Genomic DNA, 25,048 nt, shown 5'->3' with positions numbered 1-25,048 from the left:
CCCCTCCTTGAATGAGAAGACCTCAGAAACAGCAGAGCCACAAAAACAAACAGAGCAAGAGCTGAAGATGGAAGGAAGGAGCAGCAGGAGTGGGAGCAAAATCTCCTCTCCCTCATCCCAGGAGAGCTGGCTGTGATGAGTGGGATGTGGAGAGAAAAGAACAGGATTGTCCTTCCTTCCTTCCCAATTCCAACTGATCCTACACAAAGAGCAAGAGGAGAGGCCAAGCCCCATCCAGCTTTGAGCAGGAATCACAAAATCCTGGAATGGTTTGGGTTGGAAAGGAGCTTAAGGATCATCCAACTCCATCCCAGGGTGTTCCTGTCCCACCTGGCCTCGGGCTCCTCCAGGGATGGGGCAGCCACAGCTTCTCTGAGAATTCTATCCCAGTCCCTCCCCACCCACCCAAGAAATTGGGAAAGAATTCCCAAGAAATTGGCATGAATTTCTTCTTCTCAATATCCCATCCTTGGTGCCTGCAGCTGGAGAACACAGGGACTGACAAATCATGGTAAGAAAATGATTTTTATTTCTTTTTTTATTTTTTTCTGTTTTGAATTTCTTTTTTTTCCCTTTTTTTTTTTTAATGGAATTTCTGCTGTTTACAGATATGGTTTATTTCTGATAACACAGCTTGGCAGCAATTAAAAAAAAACCAAAAAAACAAACCAAACCCACTGCAACTGAATTAAACCCCATAAATACCAGCCCAGAAAACAATGGACAACCACCACTATTTCTATACAGGAACTATTATTTAATGTCACATTTTGACAACTGTAAATGGGCTACAGACTGTGGGCAAAAGGCAAGAGGTGAAATCTTTTTGAAACACCAGATGTAGAATAAACAGCTCATTTCTCAACATTTACATGATTCACATCAAATTGATGACATCCTAAATGTATTCCTTCTAAAGGATAGAAATTTTGCAATAAAATATTACATTTCATTTAATACTCTGGTACAATACTTCATACATTGCAGGAAAAAAAAAATAAATGCAAGGCCTATTCCACCTAATAAGATCCTTTTTCATTAGTCTTTAGTACTGCAATAAAAAAAAAATCACAGCAATGTCATAAATAAACAGGCTTGAAATTATTCATTACCTTTCACTATTGAAAAGGGAGAAATGAACAATTAATTTGAAATAATGGAGTTATGGGTAGAAACTCTAACCCTGACAACACATCTTAGTCCCAGTTGCAAATTTCCTCAGCCCTACAACAACAGAAAAAAAGGGAACAGGTTGGATACCTTTGTTAGCTGTGTCCTGGTTAATCAGGTCTCAAACACATCTTTTAGGAGGAAAAAAGGAAAGTTTGGTCAGGATTAATAGAACCAATCAGGCCTAACAGGAGTTAGCTGAAATTAAAGTGAATTTCTCTAAAACATTCAGTAAATGAAGTCTGCAGCAAATTCACACTGGCATCAATCATTGTGCCTTGGGAGTTGGGGGAAATTTCCCCTGGGATCCCTTTTCCAGCCCTGCTCCAGAACAAGCTCAGCCAGCACAGCTTCCCACTGAATTCCCTAAACCTGGGAATCCCTGAACCACATTCATGATCTCCCCTGAACCAAAGGATGGCTCTCTTTGTTATTCACCTGCCAGAACCCCAAAGTTATTTGGGAGAATTAAAGCTGGAATTAATGCAGGAGACGCTTCCAGAACCCTCCCTGTCTCTGGGGACAGATTTTAGGGTGCAGGGGCTCCCCTTTGGTGCCCACCAGGACCCAAACCAGGTTCAGAAAGGAGAATTCATCCCTTTAGTCACAACCTTGCAGATCCTGCTCCCCCCTCACTAACATTCCCCCACACATTCTGCACAAGAGCTCCCTGCTCCCAAGGAGAACAATTCCAAATAAAACCCTGCAGAGGCAGGCTCTGAACGAGCTCAGGAGGCCACACTGTGCTGATTGCTGCTTGCACAGGTCCAGCTTTTAAGACACTTCACATGAACTGAGTGCACAGAGTTGAGATTCCCTCAGGATCCTTCCCCCTCCTCTCTCCTGACTTTTCCCCTCCAGCTTGGAGCAGAGCAGCTCCAAACCCCATCTGGGTGTGTCCCTCACCTTGCTCCAACCTCTGAAGTGCAGAATTTGACTTTGCACAGAGTTTGAGGCAAATATTTAATTGCTCCATGCAAATGTCAACACTTCCAAGTGATCCCTGCTCAGCTGGGAACAGGGACAGGCTGGCAGGGGATGGAGAACAGGAATCTCTCCACCAAATCACCACATTTCTCTCTTCCATCATCTATTCCCATCTAGGAAGGGCACAAGGATTCAGGGCTAGAGCATAAGGCTGTGCCAGTCAAACACATTTATGGTGTGCTGGTGACAGGAGTTCCAAAAAAATCAAATCCCAAAGCCCCCAAAGACAAAAAGGACAAGAGGCCAAGGAACAAAATTCTGCTTAATATTAATGAAGCACCTTCACTCAGGCCAAACAAACTGCTCAAATATTGGGATTTGCAAAGCACTCAGGACCAGTGATGGCATCTCCCACTCCACCTCTCCCAAAGCTGCATTAATTAATTACATTCCAGGCTCCAGCAGGATTCCACCAGCAAAGCAAGGCCAATAATGCCATTCCAGCCACACAGGAAGGTCAGGCATCCTGTGTGGGGATGGGAATCACTCCTCAATGTCACTGAAGTCCCAGAATGTCCCCAAAATCAGGGACAAGGTGCTGGGGAGACACCAGACTCCAACTCCTGCCATCCACAGCTCCAAGGGGAGCTGCTGGTCCAGGAGAGAGCCAGGGGAAGGAATTACATGGAAGCTCACCAGATCTTCCTTGGGGAGTCTCTGGAAGAGGCTCTGTCTCCCTACAAGTGGTTCCAGGGGGTTTTCCATGCACTGGGACAGGAAGGTGCAGGCAGCTCCCAAAGGCACTTGGGGTGGGACAGTGCCCCCAGTGTGGCCTTGCTGCCCCTGTCCCACCAGGAATCCTGGGATCCTTCCTTCCCTAAAAAAAAAAAAATCCAGGAGGCTCCTGCACAGCTTCCACTTCGGTTACTGGTTTCACTGGGTTTAACATCCTGCAATTCTTAATCAACACCTGAATTCTGCCGGTTCAGTCTCACTTAATTGAGCACAAAGTCACCACAGAGTGTCCTCACAAAGCACCCCCAGGTCACTGAGTCTCCTGAAGGACACAAGGAATTCCTATTCTGGGCACAGATCACGGAAAAGAAACTTTGTTTGATGTAAAAAACAACTTTGCATAAATTCCTCCAAAATAGCCCATCCAGCCACACAGCAAAATTGGAATCAAAGCCACCAATTATCACAAAAAAAGCACCTTCATCTCAAGAACTGCTCACCCCAGGAAGCTCAGTCTGAGTTTGAAATGTATCAGGACTAATTTGATCATGCACTTGGTTCTATCCACGCTGGTGATCCACTGTTTTCCAACAATCCACATTGTTCCCATCAGTATTTTACATTTCATGGCATGGATTTATCCATGGCATTGCTCTCCCACCACCCACCCCCCACCCAATGCCCCCCAAAAACCCCACAACTGCTCAAATAAGGAAAAAAAAAAAAACAAAACCCCCACTAACAGCCATACTGTGAAACCAAAATACTATTTAAAAAAACAAATGGATGACAGTCCAACAGTTTGCAGGATTCAAAACTGACTCTACAAAGTAACTGTCTACCTTGTAGAAAGGATTTCCTTTTATTTGGAAAATGAGCAATTGGAAATTGGAGAGAAGAGATAAAAACAATCTTTAGATGCTCTGAAGTTTTGCCTACTGAAGGATTAAAACCGTAAATAAAAAGGTACCAAGCCCTCAGAGCTCACTGCTCACGTGAAGCTTCTTCCATCTCTTTCTTGACCTTTTTAAAAACCATTTTCATGTCTGGGAAAGGAAAACAAAAAAGAAGAATTATTGAGGACAAAAACCCAGCAGGTGTTTGAGTTGATTTTAAACCCAATAAAGTTTAAACTCAACTCAAAGTCTCAAGCCTGGCTTAGAAACTGTGTGGGTGCTTTGGCAGTAAAAGATGAGATTGTGTATAAAAGTCATTAAAGTTAAATTTAAATTAGCTTTTGGAACTCAGGCACCCTGTGGGGATCAATTCCAAGCATTCTGGGCATTTTTGGGGGCATTTTCTTCCAAAAATGCCCAGAATGGACACAGCCCCTCCTCTGGCCATACACACCTGCCTTGGCTGGGAAGGCTCTGAACATCTTCTCATCTGAAACTCTTCTGCTGCTGCATCAGCCCCACATTTTCATATACTCTAGCACTATCTTCTCTCATTCTGAAATGAAATCAGGATTTAGAGTCCCACCAAAAAAAAAAAAATCTTATAATACACAAAAGAAATGTCCTATAATACACACCCCATAATTCAGAGGCAATTAATTTCACTTGATTTATTTTCAGAGGCAAGCCCAGCACAACAGGGCAGGTTCTGGGGTAACTCAGCCTCGTCTGAGGTCTCTGAAGGCGAGACAGAACAGCTCAAAAACTGAGGGCAGGGCTGGACTTACTCTGGACACGTTGGGGTTGGGGTGCAGGGGGGGAGAGGGCTCTGATCCCCGCCCGTCTGGTCCGATAAGGAATATTTAATGTTTGTGTACTCGTGACCTTTCCTCTTGCTCTTCTGTGAAGCAAAACACACAACAAAAAGCCAGGTTTGGGGTTAATCCCAGCAACCAATCATTGAGAAAGTGCAGCAATTCCACAAGGAGATACCCATGGGTGTTTTTAGGTTTATCTGTGAGGAGAGAGCCCATCCTGCAGTGAACACATCGCTGAGCACACCTAAACCTGAAAATCCCCATCTTCCCCCATCCCACCATCTCCAGCAGGACACACCAACCCTCTGAACGTACTCAACCCTCATCTCCTTGGCAGAAAAGTCCCCATTTCATTCTTGAGCAGCCAGTGGGCTTCCCACTGACCTCATTTCCAGCTCGGAGCTGGGGCCAACAGAGCAACACCATTGTTTGCAGGAGCTCTAATAAAATAATATCTGAGCCCATTAGGTTTGATATAAAAAGCAGCCAAGCTGTTATTTGGACTGTGCACATATGCTCCAGGCTGCAGCCAATTGTGCTGGCACCCAGCTCCAGATCCTGCCAGGGAACCACACTGGGAAAGAAACGGGAGATGGATTTTTCCTCTTCCCAGGCATCCACAATGCCTGCAAACACTGAAACCTGCAAGGTGGAAATCGAAGTTTTGCAGAGAATTTGAGGTTTGGGGAGGGGTTTGTGGGTTTATTTGGGGTTTTTTAATGCTGCAACAAGTCCTGAGGGCTGACCCAATCTCACAGCAGAAGCTGGCGGAGCCTCCGGGGAGTTCTGGCCCCTGAATTCCCATTAAGAACATTCCTGGGATTGAAGCTTTTCCAGGATGGACTCCTGAAACTCCCTCAGCTCATTCTGCTGATTCCTAAACCCCTCTTAGCCAGGATTTATGACAAAGCTGTCCTGAGCAGTTTGTGGGAACACAGCTTGGGAAAAGATTTGTTGAGCAAACCTGGATTTGCTTCATCGAACAAAGTCTGGGAGAGAAAGATGGACTGGTGGACACAAGGAATGCAGGATTTGTGGGATGGATGGATTGGTGGACACAAGGAAGGCAGGATTTGTGGGATGGATGGATGGATTGCTGGACACAGGGAATGCAGGATTTGTGGGATGGATAGATTGCTGGACACAAGGAAGGCAGAATTTGTAGGATGGATAGATTGCTGGACACAAGGAATGCAGGATTTGTGGGATGGATGGATTGCTGGACACAAGGAATGCAGGATTTGTGGGATTTGTGGGATGGATGGATTGGTGGACACAAGGAATGCAGCATTTGTGGGATGGATGGATTGGTGGACACAAGGAAGGCAGGATTTGTGGGATGGATAGATTGCTGGACACAAGGAATGCAGGATTTGTGGGATGGATGGATTGGTGGACACAAGGAATGCAGGATTTGTGGGATGGACCACAAGTACATTTTGTAGGAACCAGCTGATAAAGAGGAACTAACCCAGTAAGTGTTGGAAAGTCCCCAGCAGGGAAAAAGATACTAAAAAGAGTAAAAATCTGGACTAATTAGCATAGAAAGCAAAAGGTACAAATCCCAACTGCTCTGAGGTCAGGGCAGGGAGCAGCAGGGACAAGGAGAAAACATCAGCTCTTTATCACAAAACCAGGAAACTGCTGTAAAACCCCCCAGAACTGGAGTGCAAGGAATTCCCTGAGCAGGAAGGGGCAGGGGAAGGTCTTTGTGGTTGTCACCACTTATTCCCAAACATTTCTGATCCCTCCACACTCCTGGAAGTGCTTTTTGTTGGACCACCACACTCACCCTTTAATTTTCCACTCCAATAAACTGATTTCCTACCAATAAACTCCCAAAACTGGAATTGGAGTGATCAGCACTTTGATTTTTCCCTTTTAGGAATGCAGGGAACAAGCTCTGAAATCTCTTTGAAACACAAAGAGCACGAGGTTCTGCTTTAATTAACAGACCCTTATCTTTTATTCTTCCTCCACAGGAAATTTGATAACAGGAAGGAAATTTGAGATATGGGGACAGGGAGGGTAGGAGAGAATTCCACTTAAATTAAGGAGAGAATTCCACCTAATATTTTGAAGAGAAAATTCCACTCAGTAATTTAAGGGCAGGGTTGCACTCAATAATGTAAGGAGAGGATTCCACCTGATAATTTAAGGAGTGGATTATAATTGATTTAAGGAGAGGATTCCACCTGATAATTTAGGGAATGGATTCCAATTGATTTAAGGAGAGGACTCCACTTAATTTAAGGAGATTAATCCACTTGATAATTTAGGAAGAGGATTCCACACAATGTTTTAAGAAGATTTCACCTGATAATTTAAGGAGAGGATTCCACTTAATTTAAGGAGAGGATTGCACTTGATAATGTAAGAAGAGGATTCCACCTGATATCTTAAGAGGAGGATTCCACCTGTTATCTTAAGGAGAGGATTCCATACAATGTTTTAAGAAGATTTCAACTGATAATTTAAGGAGAGGATTCCACCTGATATCTTAAGGAGAGGACTCCACCTGCTAATTTAAAGAGTGGATTCCAATTGATTTAAGGAGAGGATTCCATACAATGTTTTAAGAAGATTTCATCTGATAATTTAAGGAGAGGATTCCACTTAACAATTTAAGGAGCGGATTCTGCATAAAGTTTTAAGATTTCACCTGGTAATTTAAGGAGAGGATTCCACTTGACAATTTAGGGAGAGGATTCCACACAATGTTTTAAGAAGATTTCATCTGATAATTTAAGGAGAGGATTCCACTTGACAATTTAGGGAGAGGATTCCACACAATGTTTTAAGATGATTTTACCTGATAATTTAAGGAGAGGATTCCATTTAACAATTCAAGGAGAGGAATCTACCCAATAACGTAAGGAGAGGATACCACCACATTTAAGGAGAGGATTCCACCTGATATTTTAAGGAAAGGATTCCACCTGATAATTTAAGGAGAAGATTCCACTTAATAATTTAAGGAGAGGATTCCACACAATGTTTTAAGAAGATTTCACCTGATTATTTAAGGACAGGATTCCACTTAATAATTTAAGGAGAGGATCCCATCCGATAATGAAAGGAGAGGATTCCACCAAATTTAAGGAGAGTATTCCACTTGATATCTTAAGGAGAGGATCCCACCTACCAATTTAATTATTTCTTAAGCGCAATGAACTAAAATACAGGAGACAATTCACACCTTCAGCCTTCCTAGAACACAATCCCCAGCACTGCTGCTCCCTGCTGGGATCCTTTGGGGTGGACCCACCTGCTCCTCCTCGATCCTGCGCTGGAGGGTCTCGATGTAGTGCTGCACTGCCATGTAAATGAACCTGTACTGGGCCTCTGTCTGCACCATCCCTGAGCGCTGGGACCTCACCATCTGGATGGTCTTGGGGACATCGATGTCACAGTCCACCCCTGGGCACATCCACGGCATTGGGGAGAGCAGGAAAAGAACCAAGGTGAGGGTGGAGCTCACCTGAATCCTCCGTCAGCGTTCCGGGGTGGATCCGGGAGCAGGCAGGGAAATCAAAGGGTTAAAGGTACCTTTCTCTCGGATGATGTCAATGAGGATGTCAATGACAATGAAAGTTCCTGTTCGACCAATCCCAGCACTGGAAGAAGGGGGGAAAAAAAAGGAATGTTATTGTTTTGATCTTTCTGAATGCACAGCAAAACCTCAGGTAAAGGAATTCTGGCATTAGGAGACAGGAGGCTTGCAAATTATAGCCAGGGGCTTCCAAATTACAGCCAGAGTCAAACCAGAGACCCCAGGGAAGGCACAGAAATCAGCACTTCTGTCCCTCAGTGTTTATAAATCAGAAAAAAACTGTAAGGTCAGATCTAACATTTCTCTGCCTAAAAATGATATCATTTACAAGGTGAGAACACCCAAAATGGACAGAGCCCTCACAGGTGGGATGAGATGCCAGAATTCCCACGATCCTGCACTTGAAATGCCCCAGCCAAGACTGATCCCATCTTCTCATCCAGCAGCAGAAATTTTCATTTATCCAAAGGTTCAGAGCCTGAAATCCCTTCCCAAGGGGACCCTGTGCCACCCACCCAGGATGCGACATTGTACAGACAGAAAATAGAGAATTTTGAGCAATTCCCAGGGGAAGTTGTTCTTTTTAAAGTCTCAGCTCCCTGGGCCAAAAGGAGGAGCGGCAGGAGCCTCACCTGCAGTGGACCACGACAGGTCCTGCATCAGGGATGCTCTCCTGCTTGTGGTGCACCTCCTCCAGGAAGTCCAGGACGCCCCCGGGGTCGCTGGGGACGCCGTGGTCGGGCCAGGTGCGGAAGTGGTACTGCCACACCGTCCTCTCCGTGTTCCCCTGCAGCACAGGGACACAAAACTGCTGCTCAAAACACAGCTGGCTCCTCGTGGGGCACAGCTGAGTCCCCCAAATCCAGCCTGAGCACAGCTCCACAAATCCCAAGGGAAGGAACAAGGCAGGGCTCTCCCTGGCCTGGCACATCAGTCATTAAATCCCTAAAGCTAAATAAATCCCCCAAACTAAAATATCCCAGAGGCCAGGGAGCAAGACAAGATTCCTGTACTCCCCAGATTTTTTGGGATACACCATTGCAGGGAAAATTCCTCTTGACAGCATTAAATCCTGCCAGGGCAGTTCCCAGCTAAGCAGCAGCATCTATATGTTCAGTCCTGTAAGAATAAAATCCCATAGTTCTGCTTTTTTAGGGAGGTTCATACAGGCTTGATAAGAGAAAATAAATGGCAAGACTTTTGCTGCAGGAGCAGGGAATTTTTCCCTTCAAGCACCCAGAATTCCTGCTTGGCCACATCTCCCATAAGTTTGAAATACAGAGATTCACATCCAGCAGCTGAAATTTCAGCAGGCAAACCTTAAGAAAGGGAGGCTTGATGTGATAGGGATCCATCCCCAATTCCCCTGCTCTGCTTCTCCTCCCTGATCCAAACTGTTCCTTAACAGGAATCGCCATTTCCACACAGTTTTCTCACCCTTTTTATCCCTTCCCTTAAGTGAATTTTCCACACACAACTTTTCCTTTCAGTGCAACCATTTCCATGAGGGAGCAAATGCCAGGCTGGATTGAAGTGCCCTCAGTTAAAAGCATTTTCCCTCCTCCCTGATTCCCTGCAAGCTCTGCAGCAGCTCCTCTCCTGCCAAAAGCTGCTTAGGTAGGAGAATTTTCAATTATCCCAAGGGCAAAAAAAGAGAAAGATGGATGAACTGAACATGGAGCTTCAAAGAAAGGCAGGGCTCCATTTATTCACCTCCGAGTGCTTTTATTGATTCCAGAGAAATGGGCTAATCCTGACATTTTTCCTTTGGTGATGCACAAGCTGGGCTAAAAGGACAGAGCTGTTTTTGTTCTCACCTGGCCAACTTTGGAAAGTTTCAGCTCCCTCAGGGTGTAGTCGTGGGCTGCACTCTCCTTCACGTTCCGGACACGCATCACCCCGTACTCCTTCAGGGAATATTCATCTGGCCAGTACTTCACACACTTACTCTGCAAGATTTCACATTATAAAGGAAAAAAAAACAACAAAAAGAAAAGGAACAATCAGGCAGGAAAAAAAATAAAAGTTGCATTGCAAACTGATTAATTCAACCCTGAAGGTTTTGTTTCAGAGCCCACAGAGGACAATCAGCTGATGAGGTGAAGAATATTTTAATGGGGAGTTTCTCCTCTCCATAACAGCCACTGGATAATTTCAGACAGGTACAGGTCACCTCTCCTCTTAGCATATTTTGGGATATTTTGTGCCAGGGTATTTTCAAAAGCTGGGGATTAAAATCATGCTTTTTGTACCCCCTGTCACAGATCTCAAAATTCCACCAGAATTCAGTCCCACAGCCCTACAGGCTGCATAAGAAGAAAGGTCAAAGGTATAAATCATTCCCAGTGGAAATTAAACTTGGATATTTGTTTTTCCATGGCTTGCAGCACGAAGGGCTGACCCAGCTCTGGTTCCATCACCAAAGAGGGCTCAGGCTCCTGCAAAGGGAGCAGTTCATGGGTCTGTAGGTTCTAAAATGCAGAGTTTTTGGTGTGTTGCTGCTCCATCAGGATTATCTCTGCCCAGGGATAAATTCCACCCACTGAGGAATGGATTCACCTATCAGCACTTGGATTTGGCTCCTGTGACAGGTCAGGAAAGAGCAACTCCTGGGAATGCAGCATCAAAGCAGAAATTACTGCAGGAGCAAACACAGAGCAAACACCAAATCCTACAGAGCAATAGGGTCTATTTGCAGTTATCCTGAATATTCAGGAAAAAACACAGCACAGGGAAGCTCCTTCTGCCAGCCCAAGGCAGAGAAGATGGCTGAACACATGCCCACGTAGGCAACAAGATGCTTTCCTGCTATTTTTGCCCTTTTTTCCCTGTCACAAGGGGAGAAACAAGCAAATACTCTGAAACTGAAGCAAATACACTGATTTTTGGGGGGTGCCAGCAGAAATAACTTTGCAGTTTTCAATGCAGAGCTCTGAGCAGCAACATGATGTTAAAATAAGCTTTACTCTGCAGGGCTGGGTTGCTGAACTGCCTCCAAAAGCCCAAAACTCCTTTAATTTCTAAGGATTTGCTGCTTCTGCACTTTAAAGCACATCCAGGACTTGATGCAGGGCTGGGATGTTCCACAGTTCCTCCCTTCCTCAGGCTATGGAGGCAGCTCTGCTGCAAAGGTTCTCTCTTCCTGCAAAGAGCTTGGCCTGAGATAAAAAAGCTTTGATTTGATACCAGGACTGGCATTTGCAATTCTGTAAGAAGTGAAATAGGCATCACAAAACAATCAAGGGTACAGTAAGAAGAAGCAATGCAGCACTGATGAATTAAAGTGTTTTCTCCAGCAAAAGGGATGAGCAAACTTTGGGGAAAAAAATGGAGAAATTGCAGAGGAGCAAAGGCCATTCAGGAGGTTCTTAAAAAAATAATAAATAACTTGAAGGAAGAAAGGTGTATTCAAATCAACTCCATAATTTATTTCTCCTCTTCCAAAACAAAGATTATCACTGGGAATGGGGAGCTTCTCCTCTGTCAGTGAATTCAAAGGAAGGAAACACAAATCCTGCCCCTTTAACAGGGTGATGAAGTGGCAGAACTTTACAAAGACTTTAAAAAATAAATACACAAGACAAAGTCTAATGGCTGCAACAAACAGCACCAGTGGCAGCTTTGACACCTTAATTAGGGAGAGAATTCTGTAAAATTTTCTGTTATTTGTCTTCAGCCCACACACACAAAGTTCCTGGGAGTGAGGACCCCCTGCAATCATCAGTCACCCAAAGAAAAACTTGAGCTCTTAATTTGATTTTTCCCACAAATGATGCTCCCCTAAAAAAGCAACAGTTTTCTATTCAGGAACAGATAATGAGAATATGGAAAAAGGTAAAAACGTGGACAATAGTGTGTGGAAGAAGCAGAGAAATTTAAAAGGAGAGAAGGGACAGTATTTATCAAACAGAAAAAAGATCAGAAGCAACAAATTCCAAAGATAAATCCTTACAAACCCCAGGAAGCTGTGTGTGGCTGCCACCAGGATATCAATGTTCAACTATTCCTATTCCTTCCTGCCTTGTGTCATTAGAAACCAGAAAAAATAAAAATATCCCCAGGTTTGCCAGAGGCCAGGGAGCAGGACAAGATTCCTGTGCTCCAAAGGGAAGTGGGGATTTTTGGGATACACCATTGCAGGGAAAATTCCTCTTTCAGAGCATTAAATCCTGCCAGGGCAGTTCCCAGCTAAGCAGCAACATCTTTATGTTCAGTTTTGAAATAATAAAATCCTATAATTCTGCTTTTTTAGGGAGGTCCCTCCAGGCTTGATGAGATAAAACAAATGCCAAGACTTTTGCTGCAGGAGCAAGGAATTTTTCCCTTCAAGCACCCAGAACTCCTGCTTGGCCACATCTCCCATCCCAGTGCCTCCTTCCCTAAGTCTGAAATACAGAGATTCACATCCAGCAGCTGAAATTTCAGCAGGCAAACCTTAAGAAAGGGAGGCTTGATGTGACAGGAATCCATCCCCAATTCCCACAGACACCAATAAAAAAAGGACACTCAGCACCTTCCAGAATTCCAAGTAATCCTGTGCCTGATTCCAGTCATAAATCAATTTATCCCTGTCAGATCAGCTGCTACTTGTACTAAAATGTACAAGGGCCTTTCCCAAATGTCTGGTTTTACCTTTCCTCTTTCCACTTCTTTCGTGGTCATGACAATAACTCTGGAATTCTCCTGGAACACCATCCTCCAGAAATCATTCACTGTGTTCTGCAGGCAGCCTTGGGTAGCAATGTAACTTTTTTTTGGCTTTGAGTTGTTGCACTTGGTTTCAAACTCAGGCTAGAGGGAAAAAAACCAAACCAGCAATTCAACAGATTGTGTGTGACAAGATTCCCTTGGATTTAGGGAAGAGGAGGTGGGAATACACTCAAATACACTCACCATAATAATATTAGCATTGATATAGTCTGAAACAGGTTCATTGGGATCACCATCGTGGAGAACAACTCTGGTGTGATCAACTGCAAAAACACACATGGATGTCAAGCACTTGCATTCCACAGTGAACACACAGCAGCTATTAATTAATTATCAATCTTAGTAAATAAGTGATCAGAAAATTCCAAATTGCCTCTTTTGATTCCTTTAGACAAGTGGCTGTGACCAGCTGGACCAAAACATGTCCATGTCTGGGAATTCAGGAACACTCAAACACCAAGTCAAGGCAAAGCTTTGGGATTTGCATATGCCAGTTCTGGCCCCCAAATTAATCCTCTTAAATTTAAGTATTCCAGCCTGTTGAGTTGAGGGATATGAGGCTTTTAAATGAAGATAAAAACCAATATTACAAATATCTACAAAGTGCAAATGTGTGAACCCAAATTGGAAATCACTGGATAATCCTGATAAGAGGGAAAATTATCATTAAAGAGAAGCCAAAGGCCAGTGCTACTTAATTAACCCTGTACTAATGAGGAAAATAAACCAGAGTAACATTAAATGGCAAGGAAGGGTCGATACTTACAGGGTAAAATGTTTTTGTATCTATTTTTGTTCTTGTTTTCCTGGCGCTGCCCTTCCTTACGGCTGTAGAGGAGTTTGCATTCCTGCTGCTGCAAGGTCTGAGGGGAGAGCACAGACAGGGGGGCTCAGAAAAAGCAGGATGGACTGGCCCATGCCCACAGCAATCCCAGAGAAAAGGGAGGAGAGGGGCATTAGGTGGTGGGCTATCCATAATTTATTTATCCATAATTTATTTATCCGTGAATTATCCCAGTGAAGGAACAAGCTGCAGTGGGGATTTCTGGAACACAATGTCCCAGGGACAGCAGCAATTCCATACTTGCACAGCCAGGCTGCTCATGGCAAATCTCCCCACTCCCAAAGCTCCCTGGAGCTGGAGGCACCAGGATCCCCATGCTCTGCTCCAAGTTTTCATCCTCAAAGCAGTTCTGGCCCCACTTAAAGGAACATTCAGGTTTTGGGAGCTGCTCCCCTCAGCATTCCCACCCTCCAGACTCTTACTGTTTATTTAACTGGCACATTTGCTCACTCCTGTCTCAGTCTGATACTCCCTCACTTGATGACCTTGGATAATTAGGCTGATCCTAAAGGCAGGGAAAGCAAAAGAAATTTAAGAGATGAAAAGTTTCAAGCTTGTGACAAAGGCCAGGAAACAGCCCCCAAATTCCAGCCTGTGGAATTCCAGGCAAAAGGTCTGAGAGCCAAACTTTCCCAGCAAGTTAAAGAATTGGAGCAATTAAATGTGTGTGGAAACCACATCTTCCTTCCTAGAGTTAATTATCATTGCTTGGAGCATCCCTGAGGAGAGATCCATGAGCAGCAGTGATCCTAACAAGCCCATTCAGAGCTGGAACAACACAGCCATAAATCTGAATATTCTCCTCCACCTCACCACAACATCCCAGCACTAAGCTCAGAAATAACCATTTTTCAGAAGGAAAAACACTACAAGGGCTGTGAACATCCCTGTCTGGTGCTTCCTGGGACAAGAGGCTCATTCCTGCCTGGAGACAAGTAATTTAAATTCACCATCTGGGCTGGCAGCTCCTGAGCAGCACAGACAGGGATCCATGGACAGCCTGGAGTGTGCTCCCCCCTCCTGCCACCATGGGGGACAGCTGGAGCTTCCCTGAGGGAATGGAAAACAGGGCACTGAAACTGCTAGGAGAGGGCTTCAATCCCAAAAAAATGAGGGTTAGTGCTGACCTCAGTGACAGCAGCAAAGGGGAAAAAGAAGTGCAATGTCCCACAGGTAAAATCCTTCATTTATTTGCTTTTCCTGCTGTAAGGAAAACACTGAGAAATCCACTCCAAGAAAAATTTCTTTAACGCGTAGCAGAAGTCAGGAAAGAACTGTGAATTAATAGTTTGGTTGTGTTTTGCCAAACCAACAATCCCTTCCCACACACACGACCTCTGCTGACTTCCTTCCCTCTCCAGATGGAATTCTGGCCATTCTGACCATCCAGCAGCCCTGCATCAAGGACTGTCCCCTCTCTCTGGAAGGAGAAAGGAGAAAGCTCAATCCTCATTTTCTCATTTCCCAATGCCATCACCTCACCATCTGACATGCCCCTCACACACCTCTGTGCTAATTCCTTCACTTTTCACTGATTAATTTTCCTTCTCCTGGCAATAATCAGAGCACACTGGCCAGCACATTTAGCTAATGGACATTTCTGATCAAAGAGGGTTTCTCCAAGGATGGTCACTTTGCAAATCCATCACTATTCAGGAAGTTTCTCACAGCAGCCTCTCTGGAGCTCCTTGAGAACTTCCCAGTTTGCTGTTGCCATCTGCTGGTGGAATTCCAGACTCCACTGGTGGTTTTGTGAGTGTGAGGTATAAACCAGTCCATTATACACCCAGCAGGGAGTGCTCCAGAGCAGGCTGGATGGGGCTTGGAGCCACCTGGGATAGGGAAAGGTGTCCCTGGCCATGGCAGGGGTGGGGTAGAATGGGATTTAAGGTCCCTCACAACCCAAATCATTCCACTATCTCAGGTTGCTCCAAGCCACAGCCAATCTGGCTTTTAAGACTTCCAAGGACTGGGCACCCACAGCTTCTCTGGGAAGAGTTTCTTCCAGATTATGGAAGGATTTCTTCCCAATATCTCATCTAAACCTCTTCTAGTTTGAAGCCATTCTCCTTGTCCTGTCCCTACACACTCCTTCTGGAAAAAAAAACTGGAATTTTTCCTACAGAGAGAAATGAAACATCACAACAAACCAAAAATAAACCTCCAGAAGTCCAAGGAATGCATATAATCCATGTTGTTTCATCCCAGAGCTTTCTACCACTTCCCAATGGCTTTAAGATTCCAAAAAAAGAGCATCAAAAAGCCACAAGGGCAATGGATGGTCTGAGAAATGGAAGTGTCCCTAAAGAAATGGGACACAATTTGGTTCCCAACTTCCCAAACAGCAGAAGGAATTGGAAGGATTGTCCTGGTGGGACAAACAGGGAAGGATATCCAGGAGGATATCCTGGATAAAAAGCACTCTGAGAATCAGGGAAAAAAGGCAAATATCTCAAGCCACGAGAGTGGAGCTGGCAAAGCCCTGGAGATGGGAGCAAAACCAGGGATCTGAGGTGATGGAGAGGAGGAAACACCAGGAAGGCAGAACCCAAGTTTGGCAGTGTGAGAGTGAACACTGCAGGAAAAACTGCAGGAAACACTGCAGGAAACACTCCTTGGAATGTAAGGAATTACCTCAAACTCTTCCCAGAAGCCCTGCTTGACTTTATCCGTGGTCTCTGCCAGTTTGCTGAGCTCCCTGACTCGGCTCTCGATCTCGGCAGCGTTGATCCGGGTGGTGTTCAGGGGCTGGGGGACACACAAACAGCACAGGCTCAGCAAAGAACAGCCATGGAAAGATAACTCAAACACAAATCCCCTAAGATGTGCATATTTTAATGGGATTTTAGGATCCAGGCAGTTTTTGGATGTCAGTGTTTTGGGATTCGAGCAAAGGGCAGTGAGGACGGGGATGGTGAACAGTTGGTTTTAAAATGTCACGGTTTTTATTTAATTATTCATTTAATTATTTAATGCATTAAATTGTCTCATTTCTGGACATGCCCTGCAACTCTGACAGACCAGGATGACACCAGGAAATTCTGCACATCAGAGACAACACAATCCCTTCCCAAGCCTAACAAAAATTGACTTTTTCATCCATTTCATGAAGTTCAACTCCTCATTTTTTCCCTCAGAAAAAAGTCTTGCAGAGCATATGGAAAAGCTGCATTTCAACCAAATATCCTGGAGATGGCAAAGTTCAGGGGTGGCCTGTCCTTCTCACCTGCTTGAGTTGCAACACAGTGCCCAAAGTCTCCACCATGGGGTTCTTCTTGTAATGCTCCACCAGATCTGTCAGAGAGTCAAACTTCTCCCCTCCACCAACATCATATTTGAGATCCTGAAAAGACAAATGCTCCTCCAAATAAATGCACTTCCCACCACCACAGCCACAGCACCTCTAGGCTGTGCCTTGCATCAGAAATAACCTCCAAAATTATGGGCAGAAGGCTCTACTGAAATCCTTCTGCTAAAGGATAGAACTTTAATAAATAGAAACAGACACACTGCAGGACATTTCCTTTTTTGCCATCTCCTTGAAAATCGGTTTATCTGCTTTTTTTAGAGAGCTGATTCCCTCTGAACCAGGGCTCAGGCAGCTCTGGAGCTAGAGGATGAGAATTCAGGAATTAGGGATTTGAATTAATTTCCAAAATTAAGTGTATAATTGGGTCCTGAAAGGCTGGCACTGCCTGGCACCATCTCTATTTTAAGGAAGCAAATGCCAAATTATTTTCCTCAAAGGCATAAATGCTAACTGCAAGTCAGAGAGGTTTTCTTGAAAAAATAAACATATTCTGGTAATTCAGCATTTACAGTCCTGGTGGGTCATTTCTACGTCCAAACTACTTCTGTTACTGCACTTTAGGTGTTTCTATACAATTTAGTTTTTGCACTGCCTTCGGGCACAATAGAAGTAAAAGAGAATAAGAAAAATCCATGGTTTTTTTAAAAATCCGTGATTATTTTTTAAATAGCAGCCCATGGAGACAGATTAAATATGAAAACTGTAATTTAGTAATATTTCAGTGAAGAACTACCTTATACTAAACAGAAGATTTAGATTTCAGGGCATTCCTTGGAGTGAACACTCGTTTTCACAGACTGTTGATCATCCATCAGGTGTAACTGCCTGAACTGACAGGAGAGAGACATCTGTGGATAGATCTCCATTTATCCAATCACTCCTATTTTGATAAAACCCATCCAGGAGACTGCAAAGGCTCCCTGAGTGATTTGAGCCAGAAGGCCCTGACAGGAGCCAGTCAGCCAAAAAATATTGGAATTTTGATGCCATCAAAGGAGACATTTTGATCAAAGGGATGACCTGCAGCAAGCCCAGGGAAAAGAGGAGTGGATCCAGAGCTCCTGTGCCCGTGGAGTCCCTGCTGCTCCTACCTGGCAGTGGATCATGACGTGTGTCACTTTGGATTTGCCATCGTTGCTCTCTCCTTTGTCATCCCCTGTCCTCACAGAAAGGACAAAGTCCCCAGGGTGGCTCTGGCTCTCCCTGACCAGGAAGCTGCCATGTTTTCCTTTCTCTGTCAGGAGTTTCTCAGCTTCTCTCCCAGAGAGATGCCCGTGAAACCACCTGGAAATGAAGTGACATAGAGGGAGAAACCTTGCTTAGCATTCCAGCTGAATCCATTTGTTCCAGGTGTTTGTTATGAAATTGAATCCTTCTGTTCACTCAGCAACAGTGAGGTCTAGGGAAAACCTCAGTTGGTAAAAATAATAAATAAAATAAGCTTTGGAAGTGTCCAGGTGCACATCAGTGAGGACAGAAACACTTCAAAGCATTTCCATGGCATTTCCAGTGAAGCTTTGATTTGGATCCTTCACAACAATCCAAATAAACACCAGGTTACACTCCAACATTCCCCTCAGTCAAGGCATTCATTCTTTTATTTCCTTCATGAAATTTCCCTGATAAACTTGTGGAAACTTCATAGTTTTGAGACCTCACCCTTCTATCCCATTAGGAACTGGAGAGGGTAATCCCAGCAACCTCAATTCTTCAGGAAATAGGGCCAAAAAACCAACAATCCTCCCCACCTCTGTTAAGGCATTAAGAGAACTTGTTTGATTATTTTTCCTCATTTTTTCATTTCAAGGAATAAACAGGCATCTGCTGGTTTAGTTTTGACCCCTGATATTTCTTCAAATCCAGAGTCCCAAATTCTCCTTATTAACCACACTCCTCAAAAGAGGAGTTCGAGGAATCTGAGGATTTGTGCAGCCCTCACTTTCTACCCACTGCTAGGAAAACCACAAAAAGTTATGCCCAGAAATATCCCTGGGAATTCCTTGCAGCAGCAACAACATCAGAACTTCTCAGATTAAACATTCTCCCAGTAAAAATAAAGGGAATTTTGCCCTCTGTTTCAGTCCTGTCCCACCCAAGAAAGAATCCTGAAGGGAACAGGTTCTGAGGCTTGGATTCTTCACCTTTAACCACATTTATTCATCTATTTTGCAAGAAACCTCCCTGAAACAAATCCAAAGTTGTGGCCACCCTTTTCCCAGAGGGAGGCAGAGTGTGAAGAGGGATTAACACAGCATTTATTAAGCAGCACAAGGACACTTCTCTGACCTTTCTGAGGTGGGATCAGCACAGTTGAGGGGATATTTCAGCTCTATGACATCTCCATTCTTTTCCTTGAGCTGCCCATGGTGTTCCATGTAGTACTGCACCAGCTCAGCCAGCGTGGCAAACTTCTCTCCCCCATAGAGGTCATAGTAGTCACCTGTGTTCTGGATCTTGATGTGGGTCACAGCTCCAGTTCGTCTGAGATTTGAAAGAGAGGACACAAAAACCCTTCCCAAGTCAGCTGATCAATCAATCAATCAATCAATCAATCAATCAATCACTTTTAGATTTGGTGATGCCTGAGGTGGAGAGATCCATATTCACAATTCCAGCATGGAGCTACTGCTCCTCTGCTCCAGCTTCTCTGCCCACCAGGCAGGGAGAACAGGAGAACAGTCCTGTGCTGGAAGTGGCAGCACAAACCCTGCAGCCTCAGGAGCCCCACCAGAAACCCCTCAGAGCCACACAAAATTCCACACACAAGCACAAAGTGGAGGGTGAAAGTTGAACATTCTGGAGATCCAGCAGAGCTGGTTTGCTCCTTTCTCCAGAATTCCCACCAGCTCCCAAAGTCTCCCCCTCAGGAAATATTTGCCTTTGCCTGCTGCCACATTCTCTAATATTAAGGAAGAGCAGCTGCCAGCAGGAATCCCCTCCTGTGCCACAAGGGCTGTTATCTCACAAGTATCCAAGCAGCACAACTCTTATCACCAATCCCACTTTTCCTTTTTCCTTTATCTACTTCCTCTTGCTGTCTTTCCCCCATCCCTACCATGCAGTGTCAGGGGACAACTGCCACAGAAGGCCTATTTTGGAAGCTGAAAAAGCCACAGTTGCCCTTAAAAACTTGCTGACTTTTCCTGTGCAAGGAGAGTCTGGATTTCCTGCTGGATCACTAATTCCCAACACCTCTGGCTCCTTCCAGTTGGTGATCAAATGGATTTGTAAAGGGCTAAAAGCAATGTTACTATCAACCTATTTCTGCTTCCCCTCAGCATTTTTGTCCTGCTGTAAAATCAGAGTTCACTCCCCTCCAATTTAGAGCTGAGTAAAAGTTTTTGAGAAGTTCTTCAGGGAAAATGGGAGAAAAAGAAGAGGGAAAAGTGAACAACACTAAAAAGTGACCAGAGCATTCTTTCACCTCTTTCAAGGAGTTCATCCACTATTTCTCCACAGGACAGCAGCAAATTAAGATCATCACCAACCTGGGGCAAGACTGGGAAGATCCAAACTCACCTAACAGAGAGTGTGAAGTCTCCTGGGTTACTTTTGCTGGGCCGTGCCAAGAAGCTGCCATCGACTCCTCTTGTTAACAGCAGGTTTTCTGCCTCCACCCCAGTGATGTTTGGATGAAACCATCTACAAGAGGTTAAAAATAAAGAATGCTAATAAATAAACAGCAGGTTCTCAGAGTTAACTCACAGAGAGCAATGTGACAGCTTGCAAACTGAGTTTTGCACCTAAATTAATAAAATTTCATTATTAGTTTCACACTGCAACTTTATATATTGCAACTTTTTGTAAGCCTAAGAATTACACTTATCCCCACTCTGAGTGCCTGGATTAAAATGATATCAAAGGTACACAACATAAACACAGACCAGAAGTGGTATTTCCTTACTCCAGCAAAACACAGCACACAAAGAAACTGAAAGACAAACAGGAAAAATACCTAAAAATAAAACAAAACATCCAAAGTGACACTTGACAACATTTTGAAGGTTAAAAACTGAACAAAACCTCATGGTTTAGGGCACAGCTGAGGGGGTCAGGAAGGAACTCCCTGCGTGGACACCCCACTGCTCTTCCTCGCAGGGATGTGGAGCCGGGGTCGGATCTGTCCTGTTTAAATACAACCCCAGAGGAATCTCCTATTGATCCTCACCACCCACAAACTGCTCTCAATGACTATCCCAGAGCCCAGGCAGAGCTGGGGCTGGGCTGGGGCCAGCAGCTCCGTGTCCCCACCTCTGGCATTGACTTTGGGACTTATTTGGAGGCACTCGGTGTCACCGCTGCCTCTGCTCTTATCTGGAATTTGCCCATTTTTATTGCAGCCCTGAGGGAGTTGTGCATAAAAAGGTTTGGGGAGAATTTTAGAAAGAAAATTCTAAGAATAAACTATTGGGTGTGAGCACCCCAACCTCAGCTCTGCCACTTTTCCACTCAGCAATTAAAAATCACTTTTAATTTTCAGAGCTAAATCCTCATTGTTGTGTGCTGAAAGAACCCAGCCTGCTCCTCTCTCTTCACCTCCGGGTTTTTCCAAAGTACAACAAAATATATCCAAAAAACTCCACAGCCAGGCTCATCACAGGGAGAGGAATGTTATATCCAGAAAAATGGAACAGCATTCCTGATCCTTCCTGATCCAGTCAGCATTTCAGGCTAAATTGCTAAATCAGCAAAATATGAGAGCACAGGTCTAAATTTAGGGTTATTATTTCAATTGTTGCAGCAATTCCTTCTCTACTGAAGAGTTGCCAATATTCCCACCAAAGCCTTCTCCAGAGCATTCTCTTCAGAAATATTCTGGAGTTTTAGGATTCTAGAAAATCCAAATCCCTAGCAAGTCATTCATTAGGATCCTTTTCAGAAATAAATTGTGTGAATCTTCTTGTGAATCTTTTCTTCCCCTAGTTCATAATATTCTACTTGCACCATGAAAATCTAGTGAATAGTCCCCATCCTTCACTGAAGAACAACACAGAAAATATCAAATTTATGCACATGGAAAAAACCATTCAAAAATACTTCCAAATTATCACAGCAAATGGGAATGAACTACTGAATAATGTTACATTTATCTAACAATTATTCAAAGGTCAAGGAAAGTTCTCACAAGAGAAACTGCACAAACATCCATATCTGGCATGAAGTGAACATTAAATAACACATTTTAGCCCACAACAGGTTGCCTGGAGAAGGTGATCATATATTTACCACATTTTCACTCCCAAAATTTTACTTCCATTAGGAAAAAACAAAAACAAAAGGGAAAAAAAACACCAAAAAGCAAAACAAAACAAAAAATGTGCAGTAATAATTTGAACACTGCAAGCTTTTTAAATATGCACAGGGTTCAAGAGAAACCTTGGTAAATTTTGGAGTTTATGGCAAAAAACTGTCTAAATAGACAGAGAAGAAATTTTGAAGTTTATAGCAAAAAACTGTCTTAGATAGAGGAGAAATTGTTGGGATTGCTTCTCCAGATTTATTATATTGACATTCCATAAACATCAACCAGTGAAATATCTTCTGTATCCCACCCTGAACCTTAAGCTGTGCATGAGCTGTTACAGCAAAGGAAAAATAATAATTTATGTACAGAGATAACTACAAATAACCTTTTATTTAACCAGCATTTAAAGGAGAGCTTAAACACACAATAGATGGTTCAAAAACCCTATAGATGGTCCAAAATCTCTCTCCCACATCCACACAAAGATGCCAAAAGCCCAATGCAGCAGAGCCAAGCTACACCTGGGAGGGTTTCTTGCACTTTATGTAACTGTGGCTCTGCTGGCACCTCGTCCTCCTGCTCCCTCAGCTCCGTATTTTTGGCTTTGAGTAGGAAGCTGCATTTGTCAGGCACCCCAAATAGCAGAATGGGGGTGTCAGGGATCCCTGCCAGCGGTTCCGGCCGCCAGGAGGATCCTCCTTGAAGTGCTGCCATCCCTTGTGCTCCCAACCTTGGGGCTGCAGCCCTTCCAAACGGGGAGGGGACAGCCAGAACCTGCTCTCACGCTTCCTTTTATAGGGATGGAATGCATTTTGGGCTTTTTTGTGCTCTTTTCCCTGCCCATGGCCGTGGCAGCAGGTGCAGAGTCGGTGCCCCGGCCAAGGGCAGTAAATACAATCCCAGGAGTCACCCAAACCCACGCCCTTGGCAGAGCTGCTCCTCACCATCCCTCCCGCAGCAATTCCCACTCAGGGGCTTGGAATGCATCACTGCCAGCCCATAATGAGCCCACAGCAAGGTGGGAAATAAGGGGCTCAAAATCAAGGGGGTATCAGCAAAGCAAGGAAACTTCTGATGGGAAAAAAAAAAAAAAATCCACGGTGGAAAATCCACAGTTATCCCTTTTTTGTTGTCATGGTCCAGCAGGATCTGTGCTCCCTAAGTCACACACTGCCAGCACATTTCTCTCTCACCAAACCAAAAGAAATAAATCGATACAATTTTCCATGCAGTGATTTGGGTTTTTAATCACCTTTGCAAGAGCAAAGGAGAGATGAAATCAGTTCTGTCTCAGCTGTCACAGCCCCAGCACTGGGGAAGTGCTGACGGGTACTTTAATTACTCCTATTTATAGGCTCATCAGTTGATATTTCCCAGCTTTTTTCAGTCTCCCTCACAAGTTACAGTTTAGGGCTCTGAGCAGACTCACAGTAATTATTCTGGCAAGGAGGAAGCTCACAGTGCAGCCAAAAGGTAACTTGTAACCTTGCTGCCAGTGTGAGGAGGGACATCCAGAGAGCACAACATAGACAAAAAACTCTCCATACAGCTCAAAAAACCCCAAATCCTACTATAAATGACCATGGATTTAAAACAATTCACCCCAATTCACCATCTTGAGGAGAAAAGAGAGGACAACTTACCCTTGGAGAAATTACAGTTTAATAGATATTACTTATAGAGGTGAATCAATTGAAATTGTGGCTGCCCCATCCCTGAAGTGTCCAAGGTCAGGTTGGAGCAACCTGGGATAGTGCAAGGTGTCCCTGCCCACGGCAGGGGTGGAATGGGATGAACTTTATGATCCTTCCAACCCAAACCATTCTGGGAATCTCAGAACAGGTTGGTTAAAAAGGATAAATACATTTATAGCATTTCCTATGACAATAATTCCTCTAAAGCCCAAAGCTCACCCAAAAGGACACCGGGTACAAATATCAAAATCCATTAAGGACAGCGAGAAGCTACAACAAAGAAACAGGTTTGGCTGTTTGCCGTCGTGCTCCAGCAGTGCCACAAGGGTTTGAAATTAGAGCGAACGCTGATAAGTGATTAAGAGCGCAGGTGTGGGGAGCTCAGGGACACTCCTTTTGTAGCCGGGCCGTGTTTTAGGGTCGGTAAATCATTGCTGCTGGCCCTCGATGGAACACGAACCCGGCACTGAGCAGGGCCCAGTCACCAACAATCCATCCCTCGGGCTCCATGGGGACACTCACGGGAACCCCCCCAAACCGGGGGCACCGGGGCAGCTCCGGTGCCAACGAGACACTCGAAGCCCCCCGATCCCTGCACCCCCGGGAACGGGCGGGGAGCGGGATCGGGGAGCGGGGACATCCCTCAGGAACGAGCGGGGTGGGGGCTGCGGGAGGGGAACATCCCCCGGGAACAGGCGGGAGGGGGCTCCGGGAGCCGGGACATCCCCGCGGGAACGGCGCGGTGGGCGCTGCCGGGGCGGCTCCCGGGGCTCCTGCCCGCCCGCCGGGAGCAGCCCCGTCCCCGCAGCCCCGGCAGCCGCGGCCCCTGCCCGCCGCCCTCCCCGCCGGCACGGCCGCCGCTCCCCCCTCACCTCCGCGATGTCATCTTCCCCCGTGGCCCCGGCGGGTCGCGGTGCGCCGGCCCCCCCGCGCCGCCCGCCGCTCACATGGGGGTCCCGGCGGGGCCGCGGCCTTCGGGCGCTGCGGGGAGCGCGAACAACGGCGGCCTCGGGCCCGCGAGCGCGGCGCGGCCCGCCCCGCGTCACCGCCCGCGCCGTCATCGCCCCGCGCCGCGCCGCGCCCCGCCCCGCGCCGCCGCTCCGCCCGGGGGGCTGCGGGACCCCCGGCACCGGAGCGCGGTGGTAT

General features: G+C 45.3%; 1 protein-coding gene across 1 annotated transcript; it reads right to left on the bottom strand.

Moving 5' to 3' along the window:
* Positions 1 to 3,633: 3,633 nt before the first annotated feature.
* Positions 3,634 to 24,946, bottom strand: PTPN11 (protein tyrosine phosphatase non-receptor type 11). The gene is made up of 16 exons (XM_059484959.1): positions 24,775 to 24,946; positions 20,483 to 20,605; positions 19,250 to 19,444; positions 18,055 to 18,247; positions 16,880 to 16,996; positions 16,288 to 16,401; positions 13,576 to 13,672; positions 12,993 to 13,072; positions 12,732 to 12,890; positions 9,917 to 10,048; positions 8,732 to 8,886; positions 8,096 to 8,163; positions 7,815 to 7,966; positions 4,517 to 4,629; positions 4,183 to 4,284; positions 3,634 to 3,878 (listed from the first exon to the last, which is right to left on the bottom strand). The coding sequence occupies exons 1-15, from the start codon at positions 24,786 to 24,788 to the stop codon at positions 4,215 to 4,217; spliced, it is 1,782 nt and encodes a 593-aa protein (XP_059340942.1). The 5' UTR covers positions 24,789 to 24,946; the 3' UTR covers positions 3,634 to 3,878; positions 4,183 to 4,214.
* Positions 24,947 to 25,048: the final 102 nt, after the last annotated feature.

The sequence above is a fragment of the Ammospiza nelsoni genome, chromosome 18 (assembly GCF_027579445.1).
Source record: "Ammospiza nelsoni isolate bAmmNel1 chromosome 18, bAmmNel1.pri, whole genome shotgun sequence".
Taxonomy (NCBI): Eukaryota; Metazoa; Chordata; class Aves; order Passeriformes; family Passerellidae; genus Ammospiza; species Ammospiza nelsoni.
Note: the sequence above shows the minus strand (reverse complement) of the source record. Positions and strands in the feature narration are given on the sequence as shown.